We start from the raw sequence: 23,181 nt of genomic DNA, 5'->3' as shown, positions 1-23,181 counted from the left end.
AACAGCATAAGCACACCTGCATGTATTAAAGCATTTAGCTAAGAGTCTATCAGCCATTACTTTTTAAATAAGTGTGCACGGCCATTACTTTTTAAAATAGTAATATATAGTTTTATTGGTGTTAGACGAGTTGACAACCTAACCGCAGGCTTTTCTCTTCAGCACAATGGTAACCCCACAAACTCAGACATATCAGAAACTCTTTTCAGTTCCAAAATAATAGAACATTAAACACTAACAGATCTCCTATTATATTAATAATGAGAAAAACACATGAAATAACAGTCAGAAGCAAAGCATGAGAACTAGAAATCTGCTGTAACTCATTCTGTGAATGTGTGTAGTGTACATAAATTCACATTTATATGGGAACATGCATGTGCAATATATGTGCTCAGTAAAGAATAAAGCTTTATGAACATTACATGCAATGCTATTTTTGTCTTCATTTCTAAATATTTGTATACTGTATGGATCAATATACAGCCATACATGATCAATGCATATATTGCAATATATTGAAAAATATAAGCACTAGTTTCCCATGTGTGTGTGTGTGTATATATATATATATATATATATATATATATATATATATATATATATATATATATATATATATATATATATATATATATATATATATATATATATACACATTTATAGAGTTGGGTGAACTATTGCTTTAAGTTAACAAATGCACAACTACAAGTCTGATCAGTTTTTCTCACAAAATGAAGACAAAGGAAGTGAATGTCAATGGCCCTGTTGACCTATGCATTTTTTCCATCCTAGACTATTATGTTTGACACACACTTAACTTTCAACACACGTTTGCCACTATTATGGCTCTCAGAACAGACATTAAGAGGATGAGTCAACTAAATGAGAAAAAGAGGCGACAGTGTGCAGAGAATCACAATAAACAGACAGCAACACTGTTTTGTGTGAAAAAAACAAATAAAAAACAAACAAACATATTTTCAAAAGCCATTATTTACTTTCTGTGTTTACTAATTAGGAAAAGCTACTGTAATGTGAAAATAAATAATTGGAAAAAGACTAGATACATGTTTTATATTGTTCCATATACTGCATGCTTGAACGGATTAAACAATATATTATAAAAATGTATTGCATATTTTTTGAAAAAATACTGAAATAGATTTGTCCTGCGAAATGTTAAATAAATAATAATATAATAATTGTTTCCAAGATAATAATGAATGTTAGAATTGTGCAGAAATTTCTTCACACTAGCAGAGAGATAATTATGTTTTTTTGTGTGTGTCTGCTACTATTTTTGGAAATGAGCTGAGCTGTGATGTGTGAAATGGAGACAGACAATTGGATCAGCAGTCATCAGACTCGCATAACCCTGTAGGATTTATCAGATCCCACAAGACCACATCTTCCAAGATAAGACATGACAAAGTTGTTGAAATTGTTGAAGAACAAGCAATGCAAAAAGACTGTCAAATGCAGAAAAAAAAGTGAAAAAGTGAAAGTTGTGACATTTGCCAAGTATGGTAACCCATACTCGGTATTGGTGCTCTGTATTTAACCCATCCAACTGCACACACACAGCAGTGAGAAGTGAACACACCATGAACACACACCTGGAGCAGTGGGCAGCTATATATCCAGCGCCCGGGGAAAATGAATGTAGAGGCTGTGCAAGCTTTAATGTAGTGTGTCCAGCACAGACAAATAAATGAGTTAGGGAAAGTTAGTTTGAATACAGTGACAATAAAATGAAAAGATCAACCATGATATGACATTTCAACTCTTAAGAATGAAAAGATTAACCCTTATGGCACATCCATTTTGTTAATGTACTTTGTAAACAGTAGTTCCAGTTACAAAGTTAGTTATAAAGAGCATCAACTGGCAATCTTACAAATTGTACAGACGTTTATGCATTTTCGTCGGAGACTGAAATTTAATTTCAATTCTATTAGATTCCTTTATTTGTCATTTTTATGCTTCACATAAAATCAAAATTACATTTCACATATCCACACATCAGTAATTCAGTACACAAGAATATGATACCAATAGCTAATAAATAAGAATATTAATAAATAAACTAAAACTCACTAAAATAGAATTTAAAAAGTCCTTTAAGTGCAGTTCACATTGTCAAATTAAGCAGTCTGATAGCTGTAGGGAAAAAGATGTTTAACAGCCTAGAAGTCCTTGATCTGATACTTCTGTGTCTTTAACCAGACTGCAGGAGTTTGAACACGTCATGGGAAAAATGTGTAGAGTCCTTTATAATGCCATTTGCTCTGCGCATGCAGCTTTCAGTGTAAATGTCCTGCAAACACTGCAATGAGACACAAACAGTTTTTTCAGCAATTCTTACTATTATTTATTATGGCATGTATAATGGAATCAATTATTTTAATAATGAACCCAGGGACAAAAATAATGCATGCAGAAAATAATAGTCCTAGATTTATGTCAAATGATTATAAAAAAATGTTTTCAAACATTTTACTTGAATTTAGGGATACATCTAATTGTTAACATGGAAAATAGCTGCCTCTGGACAGACAGCTGAGTGAAGTGAAATGATCAATGTACTGAATATATGCTACAGGCAGTGATGGCAGTCTGAGCTATAAATCTACCTTTTGGTTCTCAACAAATTATACACATTCCCCAAAGCAGTGTCATATTTTTGATAATATATTGCTATCTGTTCAAGCATGCAGTATATGCACCATATTAAAATATATATGTTTAGTCTTTTTCAAATTATGTATTTTTAAATTACAGTACTTCTTCCAAGTTAGTAAATCTTTACACAAAAAGTAAAGAATGCCTTTTGAAAAATATGTTCTTTTATTTTTATTTAAATAATATGCAAATTGATGATGCCAATGGTGAACTAACCATCAAATGAACCAATGTGACTGGCAGGTATTATTAACCAACAGCACGGCAAGCTAGTTTTTATATTATTCACTTTTCTGTGTGAGTTATATGATACTGCTTTGGGGAATGTGCATAATTTGTTGAGAAACCAAAAGGGCGATTTATAGCTCAGACTGCGATATCTCCACTGCCTGTAGCATAATTTCAGTACATTGATCATTTCAGTTAACACAGTTTTCTTCCCAAAGGCAGCATGGAAGTAGGCTAATTTGCATATTAGCTTTATGTTTAAAAATGCTGTGAGCTATTTCTGCTCCAGTGATGGCAAGAAACCGAACTAAATAAAAATATTGACAGTTTACAAACAGGCAGGCCTAGCCAATGTTCCTTAAATTCTTCGGGCCACAAACTTAAGCAATTGGCAGTTGTCATGCAATTTAGCCTCCTCCAAGCAGGGACATACATTTTGTCTAACAGTAAGGGGACAGTAAACAAAATTTCCAAAGAGCAATTTTTGAAGGGGACACAAATAATACAGCTGAAATTGTAACGTTACGTAGGACGTGTAAGGAAAAGTTTACACAGAAGAAAACCTTACTAATATTAGTGTAGCAGGGAGGCCATGCAAAATTAGACAACTTGAAGCTGTGGTGGTCGTTAAAAAAAATTCTAAACTTTTACATTTTTGCCCCATTTGCGTTGTTTTACTACTTACAAAGTTATTTAAAGTATAAAAAAATATTACAATACACAGCATGCTTTTTAATTATATTTTTATGGGGGACAACCCAATACACTGAGGGCTCCCTTACCCCCTGGGATTTCCGCCAATGTCTCCAGAGTTTCTGATTAGCAGCCGGTTTATAAATTGGCAAATTAATTTCGGTTTCAGAAGTTTATTTTTATTTATTTTTTAAAAAGTTAAACATTCACACAGAGTTTATTTATTTGCCGAAATGTCTCATAAACACCAATAACCACAGAACACAGCACCGTTAGAAAAATACTGTTCAAAATACTTCTCAAACAATTGTATTGTATTTGTGTGTGTATACGTTCACTGGCCACTTTAGGTACAGCTTGCTAGTACTGTGTTGGACCCCCTTTTGCCTTCAGAACTGCCTTAACTCTTTGTGGCATAGATTCAACAAGGTTTTGGAAACTTTCCAGAGATTTTGGTCCATGTTGACATGATAGCATTACGTAGTTGCTGCAGATTTGTCGGCTGCACATCCATGCTGCAGGTTACGACCTCTCATAAACAACTCAGAGAGAAGAAATCTACGTAGCATAAACAAGAACGAGTAAATAACAAAGTCACTCAAATAGGATCATTTAAAAGATGAGAAAGAGGAATTAGGCAGAATCAATAGCATAAATTACGAATAATGTATTGATATTGTGTGAATAATATGTAATCATGTAATCAACAAAAACGGTAACTTGAGTATGATTCATTTTTGAATCATTTCATTTTTTTAAATGCAAGATTCCCAGATCTGCGTTTTACACATGTGCCCAGGTTTTGGAGTGACTCACAGAATCTTATTTTAAAAGAGCATTCTCTGAGGATTTTTGAACATATTGTTAAGGAACTCAGAAGGACTATTTTAGACCGCAGGACTAACTGAATAAGTTTAAGCAAACTTGTGATTAAAATCAGGGCTCAAAATTCACTTGGAAAAATGAAAAGAAATGGCAATCAGGAACATCATACAATATCTAATTATGATCTAAAAAAAACACTTTCCCTAGAACATAAAGTCCAAAAATCCAAAACTTAGATTAAAAATGTTGCATGGTGCATTTTTCAAATGAATACCTTTTCATTGAAAATTATATTTCCAGCATTATAATTTAAGTGATCAGCAGAATATTTATATGTTCCCTCTTTTGCAATGACAGCTGCACTCAATCTGACATGAACTTTGAAAATTTGTGCTAAACTGGAGAATCATGTTATATGCAGCATGATTTTTATGTATTCCGATCTTGTGCTTCACAATGAAATCTGACCTTTGAAGGAATTCACATTATAATGATTATGTGTTTTATCTGTGGTCTAGAAATAGTGAAAAAAAATTCCTTTTAAAAAATAAAAATTTTATGTTTATTTCCAGGAATAAATTTCCAGTCTAGTTAATAAGGCCAGTGTTATTTTGTACACAACTGTACATCCGCTAGGGGGCAACAGCACGAATCATTTGGAGACGCGCACTCTCTTTCTCTTCTTCCCCGTTTGTCATCATCCTCCACTTCCTCTACAAAATCATGGCGGTCCACGGCCCGGTCGTGAAAATCCACCCGGTGGTTTTGGCATCGATTGTGGACTCATACGAGCGCAGAAATGAGGGAGCAAGTCGCGTGATCGGAACATTGTTAGGTGGGTAATTTATTTTACCTGAGTGAAGTCCGGGACTGTCGCGTTTATTAAAGATAACGTTAACATAAGCGTCGTATTGTCTTACGAAGCATGTGTTGGTGTCGAGCAGGATGAGTGGACGAGAAAGCGCATCCGCACTAAATACACAATATACGATATTTTCGACACTGTTTTATTTGTGTGTAACACAGGAACCACAGACAAACATTCAGTTGAAGTCACCAACTGCTTCTCTGTTCCTCACAATGAGTCTGAAGATGAGGTGAGACAAACAGCATCATTTACCTGCTAACTTACAAAGTTTCCCATGATATACCAGTGGTATCTCAACATTACTAGAAATTACTATGGTACCACCATTTTTTTTAACATCTAGTATCAAATTATTGGATGTGATTTAGACTTCCATGTAAATATTATAGTACATTTATTTCTAATTTGCAACTTCAAACACATCAATGACGTCATTATGTACTATGTCTGTGTCATAGGTGGCTGTTGACATGGAGTTCGCCAAGAACATGTATGAGCTTCATAAGAAGGTTTCGCCGAGTGAAGTCATTGTTGGCTGGTAAGTGCCCTGCCTCTCAAGCTAATGAATTGGATCAACTTAGTTTGGCGGGATCTGTTGATGGTGACACAGCAGAGATAATATAGTGAGTGAACTAAAACCATAAAACACATCTTTGTTACTTGAAATAATAGAAACTTAAAGTACGTAGACATAAAAAAAAAAAAAAGAATTCACCAATTTATTTATTTATTTACTTTTTTTACAACTTGTAAATTAAATTAAAACTATTTCATAATATTTGTCAAAATTGCAGTAGTGTTTTAATGATATTAAAATAAAACTTTCACAGTAGAAAGGCCTAGAGAATGTAGCCAGCCATTCTGGCCATACAGTTGTCTTAAAATAATTGTTCACCCAGAAATAAAAATGTACTCACCTTCTCCATTAAAACCTAATTTTATCTGCAATGAATGGGTGCCGTCACAATGAGTCCAAACTGCTGATAGAAAAATCAGTTTCTCTCCAGGCCATCAGTTAACATCTTAAGCAAAAAGCTCTGAGTGTATCATACGTATACATGATGGATACATATTTAGCTTCAAACCGGTGCTTCCTGCTAATATAAAGATTCTTCTATCCATAATATTTTTTAAGTGAAAGTCATTTTGTCTGAATCATAAGAGAAATATGGATCAAGCGATAAAAGCCCAAAACATTTCTAAATGTTGGTGGATTTTGATGTGAGACAACACAGGGGATGGACTTTCCACTGAAGGAAGCGTTACTATTATGGACTTGTATTTTGGCCAGAAGCAAGGGTTTAATTTAAAACACATTAATAATGCATTTGTGTCTTACAAAAACTCAGCTTTTCACTTTACAAGACATTCATTGATAAACTGGAGTCATGAAGATTGTGGATTACTGTGATGTTTTTATCAGCTGTTTGAATTCTCATTCTGATGGCTCCTATTCAATGCAGAGGATCCGTTGGTGAGCAAATGATGTAATGCTACATTTCTTCAAATATTTTCCATTAAAAACAAACTCATTTTGGATCTTGGATGGCATGCAGGAGAGTAAATTTAAAGAAAATTTTCATTTTGGGTGAAGAATTCTTTTAAAGTAATCTTTTGGCTTGCAGGTATGCCACAGGATATGACATCACGGAGCACTCCGTTCTGATCCATGAGTATTACAGCCGAGAGGCGCCAAACCCCATTCACCTGACCGTGGACACGGCACTGCAGAGCAACAAAATGAACATCCGTGCCTATGTCAGGTAAGATTATTTCTTGCTGCTGACCAGCTCTCCTCTGCTGCAGTAACAGTATTTATTTGCTGTTTGTGTTGTTAGTTCACAGATGGGCGTTCCAGGCAAGACAGTTGGTGTCATGTTCACACCTCTGACAGTCAAGTACATTTACTATGACACAGAGCGCATTGGAGGTCAGAATTTTTTCCACGTGTAAACATGTTTGTTTATTATTCATTAATACTGGTTTACTCCGTATTTTGGATCCGATTGTTGTCACAGCTTGTTTTAAGAAAAGCACATTTTCTTTTGAGCACATTCTCATAATGGTTTAAACGCCCCTCTCTATAGTTGAGCTCCTACAGAGGACGCGTGAGTCTCCCAGTCGTACCAACGGACTGACCACAGACCTGGCCCAGGTGGCCGGTGCAGCAGGACGCGTACAAGAAATGCTGTCCACAGTGCTCACATATATAGAAGATGTACTGGTGAGTGTCTTTCTTGGACATCAATTGAAGTTTTATGTAACAAAGTTCGGGAGGAGCATCTTCAGGTAGGGCAGGACCATATATCGAAAGATATGATCATGTGCATTTCGTCAGTAAAGGCGGCGGCGGTTGGTGCCTTGGTTTCGGGCCAATTCCAGGCTTGGAGCCCTCCCTCCGGACAGCATGCCAAATGTGCAAAAATTATATATTTCGATTTCATGTATGTTTGAACTTTATGTAATCTTACAGCTTTAAGAGTAATTTAATTTAAAGGGCTTTTCTTACCAAGCATTTATCAATGATATAAGCATATTATAAAGTGTGTATAAATAAAATACATATAGTATAAATGTATATTTTATTAATTTTAATTTATATTACTGTATATGTAATTTAGACTAAATAAACTATTTACTTTCAATATTACAGTATTTAAATGTACATAGTGCAATGCGTAATAGAATTATATACAATTTAAATGTATAAGGAGGAGTATATATGTGCATCTCTAAACATTTTAATATCATGGAAAAGTTTTTATTTTTTGTAATTTAATTAAAAAAAGAAAACTTATATTCTAGATTCATTGCACACAAACTAAAATATATCAAGAGTTTTTTTGTTTTAATTCTTATGGTTATGTCTTACAGCTTGGGGAAATTAAATATATTTAGAAAATTTTCTGAAAGATCATTCAAAAAAACTGAAATCTCCAAAGCAGGTTTATTCACTCACGCAGTATTTGGTTGGGGCTCCTTTTGCATGAATGACTGCTTCAGTGCGGCGAGGCATGGAGGAGATCAGCCTGTGGCACTGCTGAGGCGTTATTAAACTCCAGGTTGCTTTTATAGTGACTTTCAGCTCCTCTATATTGTTTGTCAGATTTTACTTATCTTCCTCTTCACAATACCCCACAGATTCTCTGTGAGATTCAGGTCAGTTGAGCTGGCTGGCCAATCAAGCACAGTAATATCATGGTCAGCAAACCACTTGGAAGTGGTTTTGGCAGGTTCTAAAGTCCTGCTACAAAATGAAATCAGCATCTCCATAAAGCTTGTCAGCAGATGGAAGCTTAAAGTGCTCCAAAATCTCCTGGTATTTGGCTGCATTGACTTTGGACTTGATAAAACCAATGGACAAAGACTTGCAGACGTCACGGCACCCAAATCATCACTGACTTCAGAAACTTTGCAATGGACTTGTGTCTCCAGTCTTCCTCCGGACTCCAGACCTTGATTTCCAAATGAAATGCAAAATGTACTTTGATCTGAAAAGAGGACTGTGGACCACTGAGCAACCAGGTGAAATGCTTCTGACGTTTTTTTCTGGTTCAGGAAATGGCTTGGTTCTAGGAATGTGACAGCTATAGCCCTTTTCCTGAAGACTTCAAGTTCTTGAATCTGCTTTTCCTGACAGTCTTCCCGAAGCTGTGGACATCCCTTTTGATGGTGCAACCTTTCCTACCACACTTGTTCTCCTTCCAGTCAACTCTGTATGAATATATTTTGATACAGCACTCTGTGAACAGCCAGGCCTTTCAGCAATGATCTTCTGTGGCTTACCCTCCTTGTGCAGGGTGTTGATAATTGTCTTATGGACAACTGGAAAGTCAGTAGTCTTTCCCATAATTGTGGTTGCATGTTTTAAACTAGCCCAAGAAAATTAAATCAAACTAATCAAGCTCAAAATTGAATATTCCATTTTTTTTGAAATACTGTATTTTTAATCTTCCCAAGCTGTAAATCGTAACCATCAGAATTAAAAGAAAAAAACTCAGAAATATTTCAGTTTGTGTGCAGTGAATCTAGAATATAAGAAAGTTTTTTTTTTTTTTTTTTTTTTTTTTTGATTAAATTACAAAAAAAAGACCTTTCCTATGATATTCTAATTTTCTGAGATGCACCTGTAGTTTAATGTTTGCAGTGTGTATTCAATTATTATTTTATGCATTTATAATAAATGCATATATAATTCCTCAAGATGCCGCAAGTATAATCGGCACGTCTTGTAGGATGGTGCCACAAGATCTTACTAGTATTGTTTAATAACTCAAAAGTATATATATATTTTTTTTTTTTCCTCTAGTCTGGTAAGCTGGTGGCAGATAACAGTGTTGGTCGTTACCTGATGGATCTGGTGAACAAAGTGCCGAAGATCACAGCAGAAGACTTTGAGAGCATGTTGAACTCCAACATTAATGTGAGTGGCATTCAGTACAATATGATATTCTGTATGCTTGACATGCTTTAATGTCAAGGTTTCCACAGTCATAAAAAACACGGAATTAATACATTTGAACTTATATATATTTCCATGAAATTCATTTAGTGAAAAAATGAATTTGTAGTTGTTCGAAAATATATATATATATAATTAGTTAGTCATTGCAAAAGGAAATTGTTTATAGTGATAGTCATAGTGATTATTTTAAGCAAATTTCAGTGATTTGATCCAACTGGTTCACATATGGTTTTTAAATGGTACTTCATCCAGTCTGCCAGAATCCAAACGGTTTTAAAAAAAAGCTTTATCCAGGAAATTACAAAAAAGTAATCTTTGAACCATCACTAAAAACCTGTAAAGACTGAACTGTTGTTGTGTGCTGGTGTTTCTGAAGTGCTCATACTCTTCTGTTTTCTTGCAGGATCTGTTGATGGTGACCTACCTGGCGAACCTCGCTCAAGCTCAGATCGCGCTTAATGAGAAGCTAGTTGTTCTGTGATCTGAAATTAAAATAAAAATGTTCATCAATCCGACAATCTGTGTGAATTTTATTTTTTTATAATAAACATTGTGCTTAAACATCTAAGAGTCTGTGAGGACATTCCTTTTAAAACGAAAAAGTAACTCGAAAGTTTGTGCCTGACTTTTAATTGTATAATAAAAAATAAAAAAAAGTATATGCAGACGACAGACAAAAATGCACAAGTTCACAGGTGGTCAGAATTAATGAAAGCGGCGGACACCACGAGATGCGTATCGCTCGTCACTTTATGACGTCACCAGGAAGACCGTAGATGATGGAAAGATGGCTGCGTTTCGCTGTCGGCGAGACCCGTGTGGCTTTATTTGTCTCATTTTAACTTATTTCAGCGTCTTTTACGCCGATTATGTGGTGATTCAGTATGTCCTGATCCCCGCGTATTCTGGAAGGTGAGTACCGCGTGAACGAAGCTCTAAAGAGCCAGCGTTTGGTTCACGTAACATCCGCCGCCGCTCATGAGATCATCGCTTTATGATAGTTCCTTTTAGAATCACCCATAGCAACAGCCGTTCATAACGGTGTGAGTGGCACATTTTAGCGTTCTGTTATGTTTTCTTGCGAAATGTTTTTAACAGTGCGTTTGAACTTCTTGCAACAAATACTAGCGTCGTTGTCAGACTTTCGCATCATTCAACGTGTGTTTACTAACGTTACACTTTCTTTTTGTCTCTTGTTAAAGTAACGTTTACGTTAAATGTTGTAGGTTTCAGGTTATCTCACCTAAGTTAACAAGCCATCGTGCTTTATACTATATATATATATATATATATATATATATATATATATATATATATATATATATATAGCTGACATTTTTTAATGCTAAATATGTTTGAGTATTTTAACGTGCTGTCTATTTTCTCTTTTTAGTGTATGGTGCACTCTCCATGGATCTGTGTTTAATATTATTCTATTACTATTGCTGGCTTGCCATTCAAAGGCAGTGTTCTCTGATCCTGGTGAGTGCTCTTAATAAATGGGTCAAACTCATTTTCTAAGGTGTTTCTTTTATTGTAGACTGTTTTAAAGCCAATAAGTCTACTGTATTATATTTCATGAATGAATTTCTAGGTGTTCTATATTAGCAACATGATCAAAACGTGGCTAAAATTTTTTTATACACATGCCTTCCATCCTAACAGTTTTATTTTTGACTTTTTATACTTTTTTTAAAGAGGTAAAAGGCTTCTTAGTGTGATTGTAAAAATGTCCACTTTCAGGTCACGATAGATATCTTTTTGCAAAATCTTCAGTAGCATTATAAAGTAAATGTAAGGATACTTTTATATTATAAGTAGAATTTCAAAATGAACACGATCACTTTAGGGTTACTTGACTATCCAGACAATCAGTTTGTAAAATAAATAAATTTAAACTGCAAGAATTAAATATGATAAAGACTATCAAAGAACGTTCTATTGCAGTGATCCTCAGATCTGCCTCTTGAGATGCACTTACCTGCTGAGTTTTGCTCCAACCCTAATCAATCCTACCTGTGATTTTCTAATTATACGAGACTTTTAGTTCTCTGCAGAGCCAAAGTGGGTGTTATCAGCTTGTGGTGTTTTCAAACTGCTGGGTGTTTCTAAATCATGCAATCTAACTGATTCCCCTTACCCAACCCCACCCCTAAACCTAAGGTCACTATGACATCAACCAATCAACACCCTGATCTGGTAACTCCCATTACTTTCCTGCGGAGACTTATACTTGAATTATCCTGAAGAAACTCAGGAGTGTTTGATTAGGTTTGGATGTTTGGAGCTAAACTCTGCAGGAAAGTGGATCTCACGAGTCAGATTTGAGGATGTTCTATTGCATTGCATTATATGCATTGCCTCCACAATTAAAACAGAATTTCATCAAACTCTATGGCCCTATAAATAACATCTCAAATCCATTGTATATTTATGCTCAGTTTGGCCTCTATATAAAAGTGTAAATGTTTTTTTTCCTCGAGTATGAGTTCCATATTCTCACTATATCATACTACATGGACCATCATTTCCTGATGTAATATATATTATACAAAATATAACATGCATATGCATACTTTTAGATTTTTTATTTATATACGTTTTGTCTAAAGGTTCAATAAAGTGTTCTGTTAAATATATTTTTTTTCTGACTATTATTTCATATGTCAGGCTTTACATGGTTAAGAAAGGCTATCAGTGTAAACTTTAACCAATTATCATCACAGGTATGGTTCCTCTACCTGAGACAGCCATTGATTTCTCTGACCTGAGGTCCCAGTCCAACCGTCTAAATGACAGAGTGAGTGTTGCTGATCTGTCTACTCCTGTAATGGCATTGAGGTCATATTCGTGTCGTGTCGATCTATCAACTATTTAGCAAATGTTACTTTCTATTTTTACTTTTCTGTTTATGATGTAGTTGTTATATTGATGGAATAGTGGTCCTTTAAGCGTTTTCACATAGTGTGTATATTCTATTTACTTGCCTTGGATCTTATTTCACAGTGCATTTTCGCTCTATGACATTTCTTTAATTGTTGTATTGTTCTCATCAGGGCTGTGAGGGCTGGACAGTGTGCAGTCGCTGTGAGACGTATCGGCCTCCTCGTGCCCATCACTGCAGAGTTTGTCAGCGCTGCATCAGGAGAATGGACCATCACTGCCCGTGGTCAGTCTCTCATCATTCTCTAGTGGCCAAATTGAATATATATTCGTATGTCTTGTATCTCAGACTTTGTAGTACTTTTTAAAGTAGAATAAGTGTTTGCAGTATACTTGTGCTATAACATATATAATGTATATTTGGATATAATGCACCGGCAGTATTTTTGCTTTGTTCTGATGAATGCATTTGTATATATGTTTGCTCTTTTATAGGATCAATAACTGTGTTGGAGAGCTCAATCAGAAATACTTCATTCAGTTCCTCTTCTACACAGGTGAGTTTTAAAAGGATAGCTCAAAAGGAAATCACTATACCGTCATCATTTATTCTTCCTCATGTCATTCCAAACTTGTATGACTTTTTCTCTCCTATGGATCATGAGAGATGATATTTTGAAAAATATTGGTAACCAGACAGTTTAGGAATCCCTTTGACTTCCATTGTATTTTTATCCTTACTATGAAAGTCAATGAGACCCAAAATTGTTACAAATGTGGAATGACATGAAATGATGGCATACTTTTAATTTCATTTTAAGAATGTCTTAAACAAAAACTTACATATTCTATTTTACATTGCAAAAAAACAAACAAAAAAACGATGCTATGTTGGATGCAAATGTTAGTGCTGAGGTACATACACTATGGTTGTTTCTGTGTGTCTCTTTAGGCATGGCCAGCTTGTATTCCATGGCGCTTGTGGTGTCAGCATGGGTTTGGAGAATAAGGAGTGAAAGAGAGAGAGATGGAGATGAAGAAGAAGAAGAAGCTCCTAGCAAACATCTCATTGTGTAAGTCACAAATTCCTTCTGAGGTACTGTATATGTTAGTATAAAATATAACACTGTTCTTGGCCATTTGTTTCACAGGGCACATTATATCATTCTGCTGGTGGAGTCTATACTTTTTGGAGTTTTTGTCTTGGTGATATTTTATGATCAGGTATGCATTATATGAACCATATGTTGACATTATAGTTTAACTTAAAAAAAAATCACACAGTCACGGTATTGTAATTACATTAAGTGTTACAGTGGCCTGTTAACACTTGGTCACATAGCTATCTGATCCTGAAAAGACCAGGTGTAAATGCCCTCCTAAATGCTTTCGAGACTAATATGAATCTGATCGCTCAAACCACTACAGGAGGTGGTCTGGGATGCATTTCAGATGAAACTAGACAAGTGTAAATGCATCTGGTTGTTGAAACCACATGTTAATTTAGCTCCTCCCAAAATGTTAAAATAATAAACATGTGAGAGCGTTTTATAGGCTATATGACATGTCATAGCCAGGCATTGCCACAGTTGAGCATCTGGGTATCAGTTCAGCAAGCCGACATTCAAATGAAGCTGAAAGTAAGTTGTCAATGCTCAGCTTCATTAAAAGTAGTAAGACAAACAGGGAGCATTCACCCAAAATGAAACTTACCTTCTTGTTGCATTTCTTTTACTGTGGAACACAAAAGAAGATCGTTTGAAGAATGTTGGTAACAGATTGCATTTAAATATTTTTTTTATTAGTGCAAGACTTGTAAATGAAAAGAAGTAAATGTATGAATATTCATCAACAGCAAAGACTTAAGTATAATATTTCATATTGGAAAGCTACTTGTCATTGTTTTACTTTTTTATTTGAATTCTGAATCTTTAGCCACCTTTAAATTGCAATGATAATGTTGTGTTGTATTGATTGTCATTGCACAGTTGACAGAACGATAGAATGAATGAAGTGATTAGTGCAGAGTGGCTCTTTTTAAACTACAGTATAAAGCTAAGCTTCTTTAAGCTTTCTAAACACTACTTATTTATGTAAATTGTATTCATGTGATTGTTTAAATTTAAATTTTTTTTTTTTTTTTTTGCATGTATTGATCTGTCATTTTCTGTCTCTGTTGTTTTTGTCCCAAGCTGGTGTCCATTATAACAGATGAGACGCCCATTGAACAGATGAGGAACAGGCTAATGAAAGACAAACCCAACAACACCCACCAGACACACATTACACACACAAGAAAGCCAAAAATTGCTTTGCTGAGGGAGGTTTTTGGACGTGGTGAGTTGAACTATTTACAGCATGTTTTTATCCTGCAAGTTTGTTAGAATTGTATCACTGTCACTGTTACAAATGGAGAAACAATGTTTAATGTTATTTAAAACAAAAATGTGTCTGTAAATGTTTTTCAGAGTCTCTTAAATTTGTCAAGGCTGCATTTATTCGATAAATGCAGAATGATAATAGAACCGAATGATGTTGAATGTAATGGAATAATTTCTCTTATATTTACAGGTTCTGTAATATGTTGGTTGTTCCCGCTCCATTCCTCCCCTCCTTCTGTTGGCGGCATCAGTTATTCAGCACTTCCTGATTACAATGTGTAACATATACCAGTTTTCCATCAGTTCATTTGAACGTTTCGTCAGTATCACATTGTGTTTAGAACACTGAATATTACGTTACTAAGGTGCAAATTTCAGCTATGGTGATTGATGAAGAAAAAGTGCTGCTGCGTGAGTGTTTTTGTACACCGACTTCTGCTTACCGCTTCTCACAAAGTCTTGTAACTAGGGCTGGGTACCGTTCAAACATTATCAATACCGATACCTTGACTTTCAATACGCGATTATGACAGTATATAATTTGTATGTGATTATAATTAGATATTGCCTATTTTTATAACAAAACAGTGTTTACGTGAAAACTGCTAAGCAGGTGAGGCAATTAGCTTGATATGAAAGGCTATAAATAAAATATTTCTGCCACCTTATATGACCAAAACCCTCATTAGATCACAATTGGAAATTATTTAAAACACTCAGTGGTGGTTTAAATTGAGTTTGAGTAAATGCATAGTACCGTATTTTCCGTACTATAAGGCGCACTTTTTTCATAGTTTGGCTGGTCCTGCGACTTATAGTCAGGTGCGACTTATTTATCAAAATTAATTTGACATGAACCAAGAGAAATGATCCCAGAGAAAATATTGCCGTCTACAGCCGCGAGAGGGCGCTCTATACTGCTCTGTGCTCCTGTAGCCTACTACTGAGCAGCATAGAGCGCCCTCTCGCAGCTGTAGACGCCAATGTTTTCTCTTGGTTCTAAATAAATGCGACTTATAGTCCACTGCGACTTATGTTTTTTTCCTCATCATGACGTATTTTTGGGCTGATGCGACTTATACTCAGGTGCGACTTCAAAAAATACGGTATATATTTATAAATTGTCTTATGTAGCATGATGCTACAGTGTGCAAGAATGGTCCCATAACGTGTTTTCCTTGATGCCTCATCAGAGCCAATCACCGATTTAGGCACATAAAGCATGCTGCATGTTTTTTGGCTCACTGACTTTAATGAGATTAACCCTTAGGAATCAAAGACAAGACACCCAGCCCTACTTATAACAATAGTCTTTTACAAGATATTTCCAAGTGTGGGACACCATTTCTTTTTACCACATGTCACATCACGTTACAAGATACTTTTACAAACCATTGATTTGGATTTTTAAATTCAACATTAACTCTTGAGTATTAGTGGATTTTCTCTCAGAAGTATCTTGTTTGAAATTGTTAAAGCAGTATTTTAACCCCTAACCAGTATACAATTTGTTACTTAACCACTTTTTGGCACACACAGGGATGTGAGCACACGCTCACAAGGTCAGCTGTGTTGACTTTATTTGGGGTAAATGCAAAAGGACATCTTCATTGTTTTCATTGTGTGTGTTTGAGTACATGGACTGTACTCCATTTTACATAAGGATTGTAAATACGTATTTTATCATTTTAATTTCTGACAAAGGTATTGCATTTTCAGGTTACTGGACTACTTTTGTTAAAGTGCTTGTTTTTTTTTTTTTTTTTGTTTGAAATGTTAATGTTTTTGCTGTTTCATGGACAGCTTGAAGGATGTGTGTACATAACAGATCAACATGTATACTGAAAATGTTTACATTGATATTTATTGTAATTTATCCGGTTTTGTGTTTCAGGGTTTTTTTTTTTTTTGGTCTAATGCTGCTGATTTATGTGAAGTTAAATACATCTTTTCATATTCTGTCTTTTCGCTTGAAAATTACAAGTTTAAGTTGAAATAAACCAGTAGTGTTTAAATATAGATTGTTGTGTTTTATTATTCAAGAAATATATAAATATAAAAAAAGGTTTAAGGTCGTACTTTTCATTTATTGTACATTTTTCATAATTTATCTCATTTACATTAACTCAACCTATTGTGATAACATTTATTATAGAATAAAAAAGTTTGACGTGACTAACGTTAAGTATGACATTCTCTAATACGGGCAGATTTATGAAATGCGTGAATGTAGTCGTGAACATTAATATTTCGCACAGTACCCCTAAATGAGAGAACTATTTAAAAAAGCGATTTTTTTTTTCAATCCTTACTTTTAACCTCGTCGCTTACTGGCCCAATCCGTGATCACGTGCTTGTGTTGTTATTTTAGTTGTCGACTTCCTGTTTGCAAAAATCATGTGATCATGTGACGCTTCCTGGAGAGTTACTTTCACGCATCACTTTTCCTCTCCACAACATTTACTGGCAGCAGATCCTACGCCCACAGCGGGATTTTGTTTCGAGTTTGGGCTTATCTAAGGCATGGCTGACGAGCGATCGCCTTTGCTATCGGACAGTCGCGATGGAATGAACTGGTTGTTACCGGGAGATGAGCCCTATGGACCTCCGAGCAAACCACAGAGTAAGTCAAACCTGATCCGGACTCACAGAGAGCCTTTTGAGCTTTTTACCTACACTGCATTTTAGGGCATCGTAGGCGGATTCGATTCGATTCAGTTCGATTGGAGCCTTCGAACGCGCCTGTGATGCACACACTCACATGATGTCTAGGTTGGCAGAGCACTATTTAGAATACTATTATTTATTACTTTCAGTTGGATTTAGAGCAAAGTATGTCTGTGCATATCTTGATAATTTGATTTAACCTGCCGTAATCTGCAGTCTGCAGGTCCTGAGCACATTACAAATAGATTAGTGGCAGGTAGGTAGACAGTACACCTGAATCACATGACTGAAGGAATCCTGCCCTCACTCTTATCAGTTTATTATTTTAAGTACTTTTACTCTGGCACAGTCTGAACCTTAGAGTCAAAACTGTTCAGGTTTTGACTACACACTATGTTGTTCTGTTTAACAAATTCATTTTCTTAATTTTGCTCTATACATGTAAGATTACAATAAAACTAATTAAATTAGTATAAAAGTTAATATGATTAGTAATGAAGGGGTGATGTTGAATAAACCTTTTATGTAGAATTTTTAAAACCTAACTATTTACTTATTATTTTGATGGCCGGTTCTGTCAGATGTTAGTGTAAATCTCTTAGCTTATAACACTGTTGTGTAAAAACAAAACTGTAAATAAAAAGGTTCAATAGTACTGTTCATATCTATTTGAATGGAAGCTTGTTTCTGCCATGAAATAAAGATAAAAAAGGTAATTGTAAATTTTCATCTAACCATTCTCTTTTAATTGCGAAAATGTAAAAATGTGTCTCTGATATAATGCAAATATTTAAATTAAAAATTAATTTAATTTTTTTTCATTGTCAAAGGCGGCATACAAATATTTAGCTTAAAGGGGTCATGCAATTTAAATTTTCCTTTTCCCTTTTGAGTGTTACAAGCTCTTGGTGCATAAAGAAGATCTGTAAAGTTGCAAAGACTAAAGTCTCAAATCCAAAGAGATATTCTTTATCAAAGTTAAGACTCTGCAACGCCCCTGAAAACAGCTCATTCAAACACGTGATGAGGTCTGTTTTATGTCAATTTCTTTTAAACATTGATTTGTTAATGCATGCAATAATAATAATAATAATAATGCATGATGGGTAAAAATGTATAGCCTGTCCTGAATGCACTGTAAGTCGCTTTGGATAAAAGCGTCTGCTAAATGCATACATTTAATTTTAATTATATTTAATAGAGGGTTAATAATATTAGAAAGGAAATCATTAAATGCAGTACAGTCATGCTTTTTCTATTTTTTTTTCTCTCTCTTTCTCTCTCTGCCACCTGCTTACATCCTCTGCTGTTCTCTTTCCATCCCAGATTTCTCAGCATTCCCGTCAGCTCCTCCCGCATCGATGCTGGGAGAGGCTCCTCCACCGTACTCCCCGCTGGGTTCTCCGGAGAGTGGCAGTGCTACCGTCATCAGCTGCAGAGTCTGTCAGTCACTTATCAGCGTGGAGGGCAAAATCCACCAGCATGTGGTCAAATGCAGTGTCTGCAATGAAGCTACAGTGAGTTAACAAGTGAATTCATTTAGGATTCCATTTATTAGACGTGTAATTATTTTGTGTTCGATTTTGGCGTGGTGTTAAGAGAAAGTTCAGACTGTGTCCTCACTTCCTGTTTCATCTAGCCCATAAAGAATGCTCCAGCAGGAAAGAAGTATGTGAGGTGTCCATGTAACTGTCTTCTCATCTGCAAAGTCACCTCGCAGAGGATCGCCTGCCCTCGACCATACTGGTGAGAGACTTTACCGTCCTTCATAAGCATTACGACAAAGTATTAGGAACACCCCACGGATCATTGATGGTATCAGATATATATACTATGAAGCTGAGTTATGACTACACAACCATTCAAAGTTTGTGGTACAAACGTACTACATTTATTCAGAGAGAATGCATTGAATTGACCGTTTTATATATGTGTATATATTTATATTCATAGAATTTATATCATATATAAATATTTTTATATATAAATGTAACATTTATCTTAAATATATGCATGCATGTGTGTGTATTTATATGCACATTATAAATATACACAGCACAGACATATATTATGCAAACAAAACTTTTATTTTGGGTGTGATTAATCGTTTGACAGCAATAATATATATATGCTGTAATTCTGAGTATTTTATTTAAAGAATCCTGACAAATGTATTCAATTACCACAAAAATAATAAGCAGCACAACAGGTTTCTTTAACAATAATAAGACTTGAGCACCAAATCTTTATATTAGAATTATTTCTGGATTAGAAACAGTGTGTGTGTGTATATGTGTGTGTATGTGTGTGTATATATATATACATATATATATATATACACATACACACTACACATAATTATAAACTGTTATTTTAAATTGTACAGTTCAGCTTCACAGAAATGAATTACATTAAAAAATATATGAAAATAGTAAATAAATGCAGCCTTGGTGAGAATAAGAGACTTCTTTCAAAATTAGAAAATTGATATGATAAGTACTGTTCACAATGTAATGTATATTCAAAAACATGGTAAGTTTTATCGGTGGACAGACCAATAAAGTTGGAAGATAATTACAGTTCAAAGTCAAAGTTTCCAGAAAATGTGTCAATTAATGTTTGTGTGTGTGTGTGTGTGTGTGTGTGCGCGTGCGTGCTGGAGATTAGTAAGCGAATTATCAATTTAGGTCCAGTTCATCCCGGTGCTGGGAGTCCGAATCCTCAGCTTAGTGGTGCCAGAGTTTCCTGTGGCCACTGTGGAAACACTTTTCTGGTAAGAACATCTCATTCATGCACATTTACAGTATTTCAGAGCTCTTTTTCAAATACTTTGCCTTAATAATAGCCTTAATACAGTAGCCGTGACTGTGACTCTCTGTTGTTGATTTAGTGGACAGAATTTACAGATCGGACATTGGCTCGCTGTCCACACTGCAGAAAAGTGTATGTTAAATACTATCAATAGAACTTCCTTCATTTAGAACCACAAAGATACGTACACTAAAAGTAGAATAATAGCATGTAATTCCATTCTTTTCATCATATAGTTCATCGATTGGCCAGAGGTACCCTCGAAAGCGGAGTTTGATATGCTTCCTGTTGTGCTTGATCTTCATCATAACGACTGCAGGATTGATTGTAAGAATAAAATCATTTTAGAGCTCATTATTTCAAAGAGCATCATCATTTCAGAATACCAAGAATCCTCTTTTCTCTGTTCTTGTTCTCTCTATGCAGGCTGGATCATGGCGGAAGGCACCAAAATATAAGGGCATTTATGCATCCTGGGCATTTTTCATTTTCCTGGTGCTGATCACTTTGTTCAGAGCTGTGCACTGGGCCTGCATGAAAATCAGTGAACCGCTGCACAACTACTCCTAATAGGAGAGATGAATGAGGAGGAGGTAGAGATGAAGTGGAAGAGACAAGAATAATGAGAAAAGATGTTAATGGAGTGATGCTTTGTCCAAATTGGTGAAAACCTGTCAGGAAACCCATCCAAATCATATTTCTCCCCAAAATGATCTGCTTCCTAAACACTGCACAAATAGAAGAGGCATAGAAAAACACATATTTCAGCATTGTCAGTAGTTAGTTTAATTGCACAATCAGTAACTGCTGAAACAAGCCATTTTTGCCCTATCACTCTGGTGTCACACAAATATGTTGAAACATTAGAGTTCGAATGAGACTGTGGCTGAATTGCTGACAGAAAGTGTAAGTGCTTCACTTGACAGTGTGCTCTGTTGTTTAATTTTGGGGGAACTGAAATTTTAGCTGTGTTGATAATCGTATGCTGACCTGTTACTTCGAATGAAGAGTATGAGCAAAAAAAAAAAAAAAAAGGGAAATGACATGAAAACTCCACAATGAGGCATTTGGACAGGTTCAAAGACTATGGAAAAGCAAAAACTGATCTTTTTTTGGCAGTGCATTTTAGTGCACTTTTTATTGTCACATAGTACTGGAACGTGCAATAGACTGAATCACAGGCAACAATGAATTGTTCTTTCAGTGTGGTTTATTGCTTTTCCATGGATATTATTCACTGGATGTTTTTTTTTTCTTTTTTTTTTTAATGTTTGTTACCCAGGGTATGACGCAATCTTTGTCTTCATTTTCTTCCTCCGATAGCATTCAGCATGTCTTACTGTGTATCTGCACCATCAAATACATCTTAGGCACAAAATTATGCTTTGCTTACTAACAAAAAAAACGCTCAAACATCTGACACAATGCAATAGTACAGGTATTTTTGAGATTTCTAAAAATCCTTATATTACTTTTGTTGATGCTATTTTTAAATCCGGCATCACTGCTCATTATTTGTACCTGTCTGTGGTTGTAAAACTGCATTAAAATATTCTTCATTGCTATAAAGACCTTCAGCATTACCAAGCAGAGTGTGACAGGCAGAGATTTTTATAATTTTAATGACAAAAAAAAAAGTATGCTAGTGGATGTAAATACTCATCAAACAGAATCACTGTGATTGACTAAATATTTATACGGTCAGAACAACATGTACAAGAGCTGGGACAACATTGTACCTTACCTACCTGAAAAAATACTCATTAGTATCTTAGATTAATAATATGTACCCTTAATGTAATATTAGAACCTTTAACAAAGGTAAAGGGGTAAATAGGGTACAAATTTGTTCAAATTTATTCAGAAAGTGTAATCAGATGTAAATATACTAGATGACCAAACTCATAGGCTTGTTTCCAGCTGAAATTAACCCTTCGCACTGCACTCTTCATTAAGATACAGATATATAGTAATGGATACTAGTACCTGTACCTACTGTATTCTGTGAAATGCAGATGTGACCAGCACATTTTTATTTTTTGCAGTTTATGATTTGTTTACATGAGTGTGCAGTTGTACTGTGCATTTACTCAAATTTTCGTTAAAAAATGTTAAATATCTATCTATCTATATATATATATATATATATATATATATATATATATATATATATATATATATATATATATATTGTTGCACTACAATTGAGTGATTTTGCTAACAGATTCTACTCTTGCCATTGTTGATTTTGTTGTTGATTATTTTTGTATGTTTCTTTGTGACTAAATTGATTAAAAAAAAAATCTCTAAATTTTTCCGTGACTGATTTCTCAATAATAATGTTAGATTAATATTGTAATTAGGTGAAATTCATCTGTTTGGTAAGTGATAACGGATTCAGTGAGTCTAATGTTAACATTTGAAGTAATTAGTTCAACCAAAAAATGAAAATTGTCATCATTTACACACCCTGAGGTTGTTCCAAACCACTTTTCTTTAATCTGCTCATGACAGAATTTTTATTTTTGGGTAACTATCCCTTTAATGAAGGTACGTATATATATGTTATCAGTTCATGTGCTTCTGTTCACAAGAGTGATACTCAAAAAAATAAAAATAATACCATTTTGAAATGCGTGATGTGATTTTTGGTGTGAGAAACGTACAAGCAATTA

General features: G+C 34.8%; 3 protein-coding genes across 3 annotated transcripts; all 3 read left to right on the top strand.

Moving 5' to 3' along the window:
• Positions 1 to 5,099: 5,099 nt before the first annotated feature.
• LOC127979779 (eukaryotic translation initiation factor 3 subunit F) lies at positions 5,100 to 10,282 on the top strand. The gene is made up of 8 exons (XM_052585399.1): positions 5,100 to 5,266; positions 5,458 to 5,528; positions 5,758 to 5,837; positions 6,925 to 7,062; positions 7,138 to 7,229; positions 7,387 to 7,523; positions 9,609 to 9,722; positions 10,168 to 10,282. Exons 1-8 carry the CDS (start codon positions 5,155 to 5,157, stop codon positions 10,243 to 10,245), a joined length of 822 nt encoding a protein of 273 aa, XP_052441359.1. The 5' UTR covers positions 5,100 to 5,154; the 3' UTR covers positions 10,246 to 10,282.
• Positions 10,283 to 10,446: 164 nt separating this feature from the next.
• LOC127979697 (palmitoyltransferase ZDHHC3) lies at positions 10,447 to 17,008 on the top strand. The gene is made up of 9 exons (XM_052585342.1): positions 10,447 to 10,676; positions 11,158 to 11,246; positions 12,491 to 12,564; positions 12,821 to 12,933; positions 13,143 to 13,204; positions 13,600 to 13,720; positions 13,799 to 13,871; positions 14,840 to 14,984; positions 15,219 to 17,008. The coding sequence occupies exons 1-9, from the start codon at positions 10,552 to 10,554 to the stop codon at positions 15,308 to 15,310; spliced, it is 894 nt and encodes a 297-aa protein (XP_052441302.1). The 5' UTR covers positions 10,447 to 10,551; the 3' UTR covers positions 15,311 to 17,008.
• Positions 17,009 to 17,419: 411 nt separating this feature from the next.
• On the top strand, positions 17,420 to 22,601 carry LOC127979938 (type I phosphatidylinositol 4,5-bisphosphate 4-phosphatase-B). The gene is made up of 7 exons (XM_052585410.1): positions 17,420 to 17,651; positions 19,022 to 19,212; positions 19,335 to 19,441; positions 20,363 to 20,468; positions 20,586 to 20,638; positions 20,743 to 20,833; positions 20,933 to 22,601. The coding sequence occupies exons 1-7, from the start codon at positions 17,552 to 17,554 to the stop codon at positions 21,074 to 21,076; spliced, it is 792 nt and encodes a 263-aa protein (XP_052441370.1). The 5' UTR covers positions 17,420 to 17,551; the 3' UTR covers positions 21,077 to 22,601.
• Positions 22,602 to 23,181: the final 580 nt, after the last annotated feature.

This window comes from Carassius gibelio, chromosome A1, assembly GCF_023724105.1.
Source record: "Carassius gibelio isolate Cgi1373 ecotype wild population from Czech Republic chromosome A1, carGib1.2-hapl.c, whole genome shotgun sequence".
Lineage (NCBI taxonomy): Eukaryota > Metazoa > Chordata > Actinopteri > Cypriniformes > Cyprinidae > Carassius > Carassius gibelio.
This window is presented reverse-complemented; position numbering and strand designations above follow the sequence as displayed.

Coding starts and splice junctions, on each gene's coding strand:
- LOC127979779 (XM_052585399.1), top strand. CDS start 5,155: ATGGCGGTCCACGGCCCGGTCGTGAAAATCCACCCGGTGGTTTTGGCA. Junction 5,267..5,457: donor CGTGATCGGAACATTGTTAG/GTGGGTAATTTA, acceptor TGTGTAACACAG/GAACCACAGACAAACATTCA. Junction 9,723..10,167: donor TGTTGAACTCCAACATTAAT/GTGAGTGGCATT, acceptor GTTTTCTTGCAG/GATCTGTTGATGGTGACCTA.
- LOC127979697 (XM_052585342.1), top strand. CDS start 10,552: ATGGCTGCGTTTCGCTGTCGGCGAGACCCGTGTGGCTTTATTTGTCTC. Junction 13,205..13,599: donor TCAGTTCCTCTTCTACACAG/GTGAGTTTTAAA, acceptor GTGTCTCTTTAG/GCATGGCCAGCTTGTATTCC. Junction 14,985..15,218: donor GAGGGAGGTTTTTGGACGTG/GTGAGTTGAACT, acceptor TTATATTTACAG/GTTCTGTAATATGTTGGTTG.
- LOC127979938 (XM_052585410.1), top strand. CDS start 17,552: ATGGCTGACGAGCGATCGCCTTTGCTATCGGACAGTCGCGATGGAATG. Junction 17,652..19,021: donor ACCTCCGAGCAAACCACAGA/GTAAGTCAAACC, acceptor TTTCCATCCCAG/ATTTCTCAGCATTCCCGTCA. Junction 20,469..20,585: donor ACTGTGGAAACACTTTTCTG/GTAAGAACATCT, acceptor TTGTTGATTTAG/TGGACAGAATTTACAGATCG.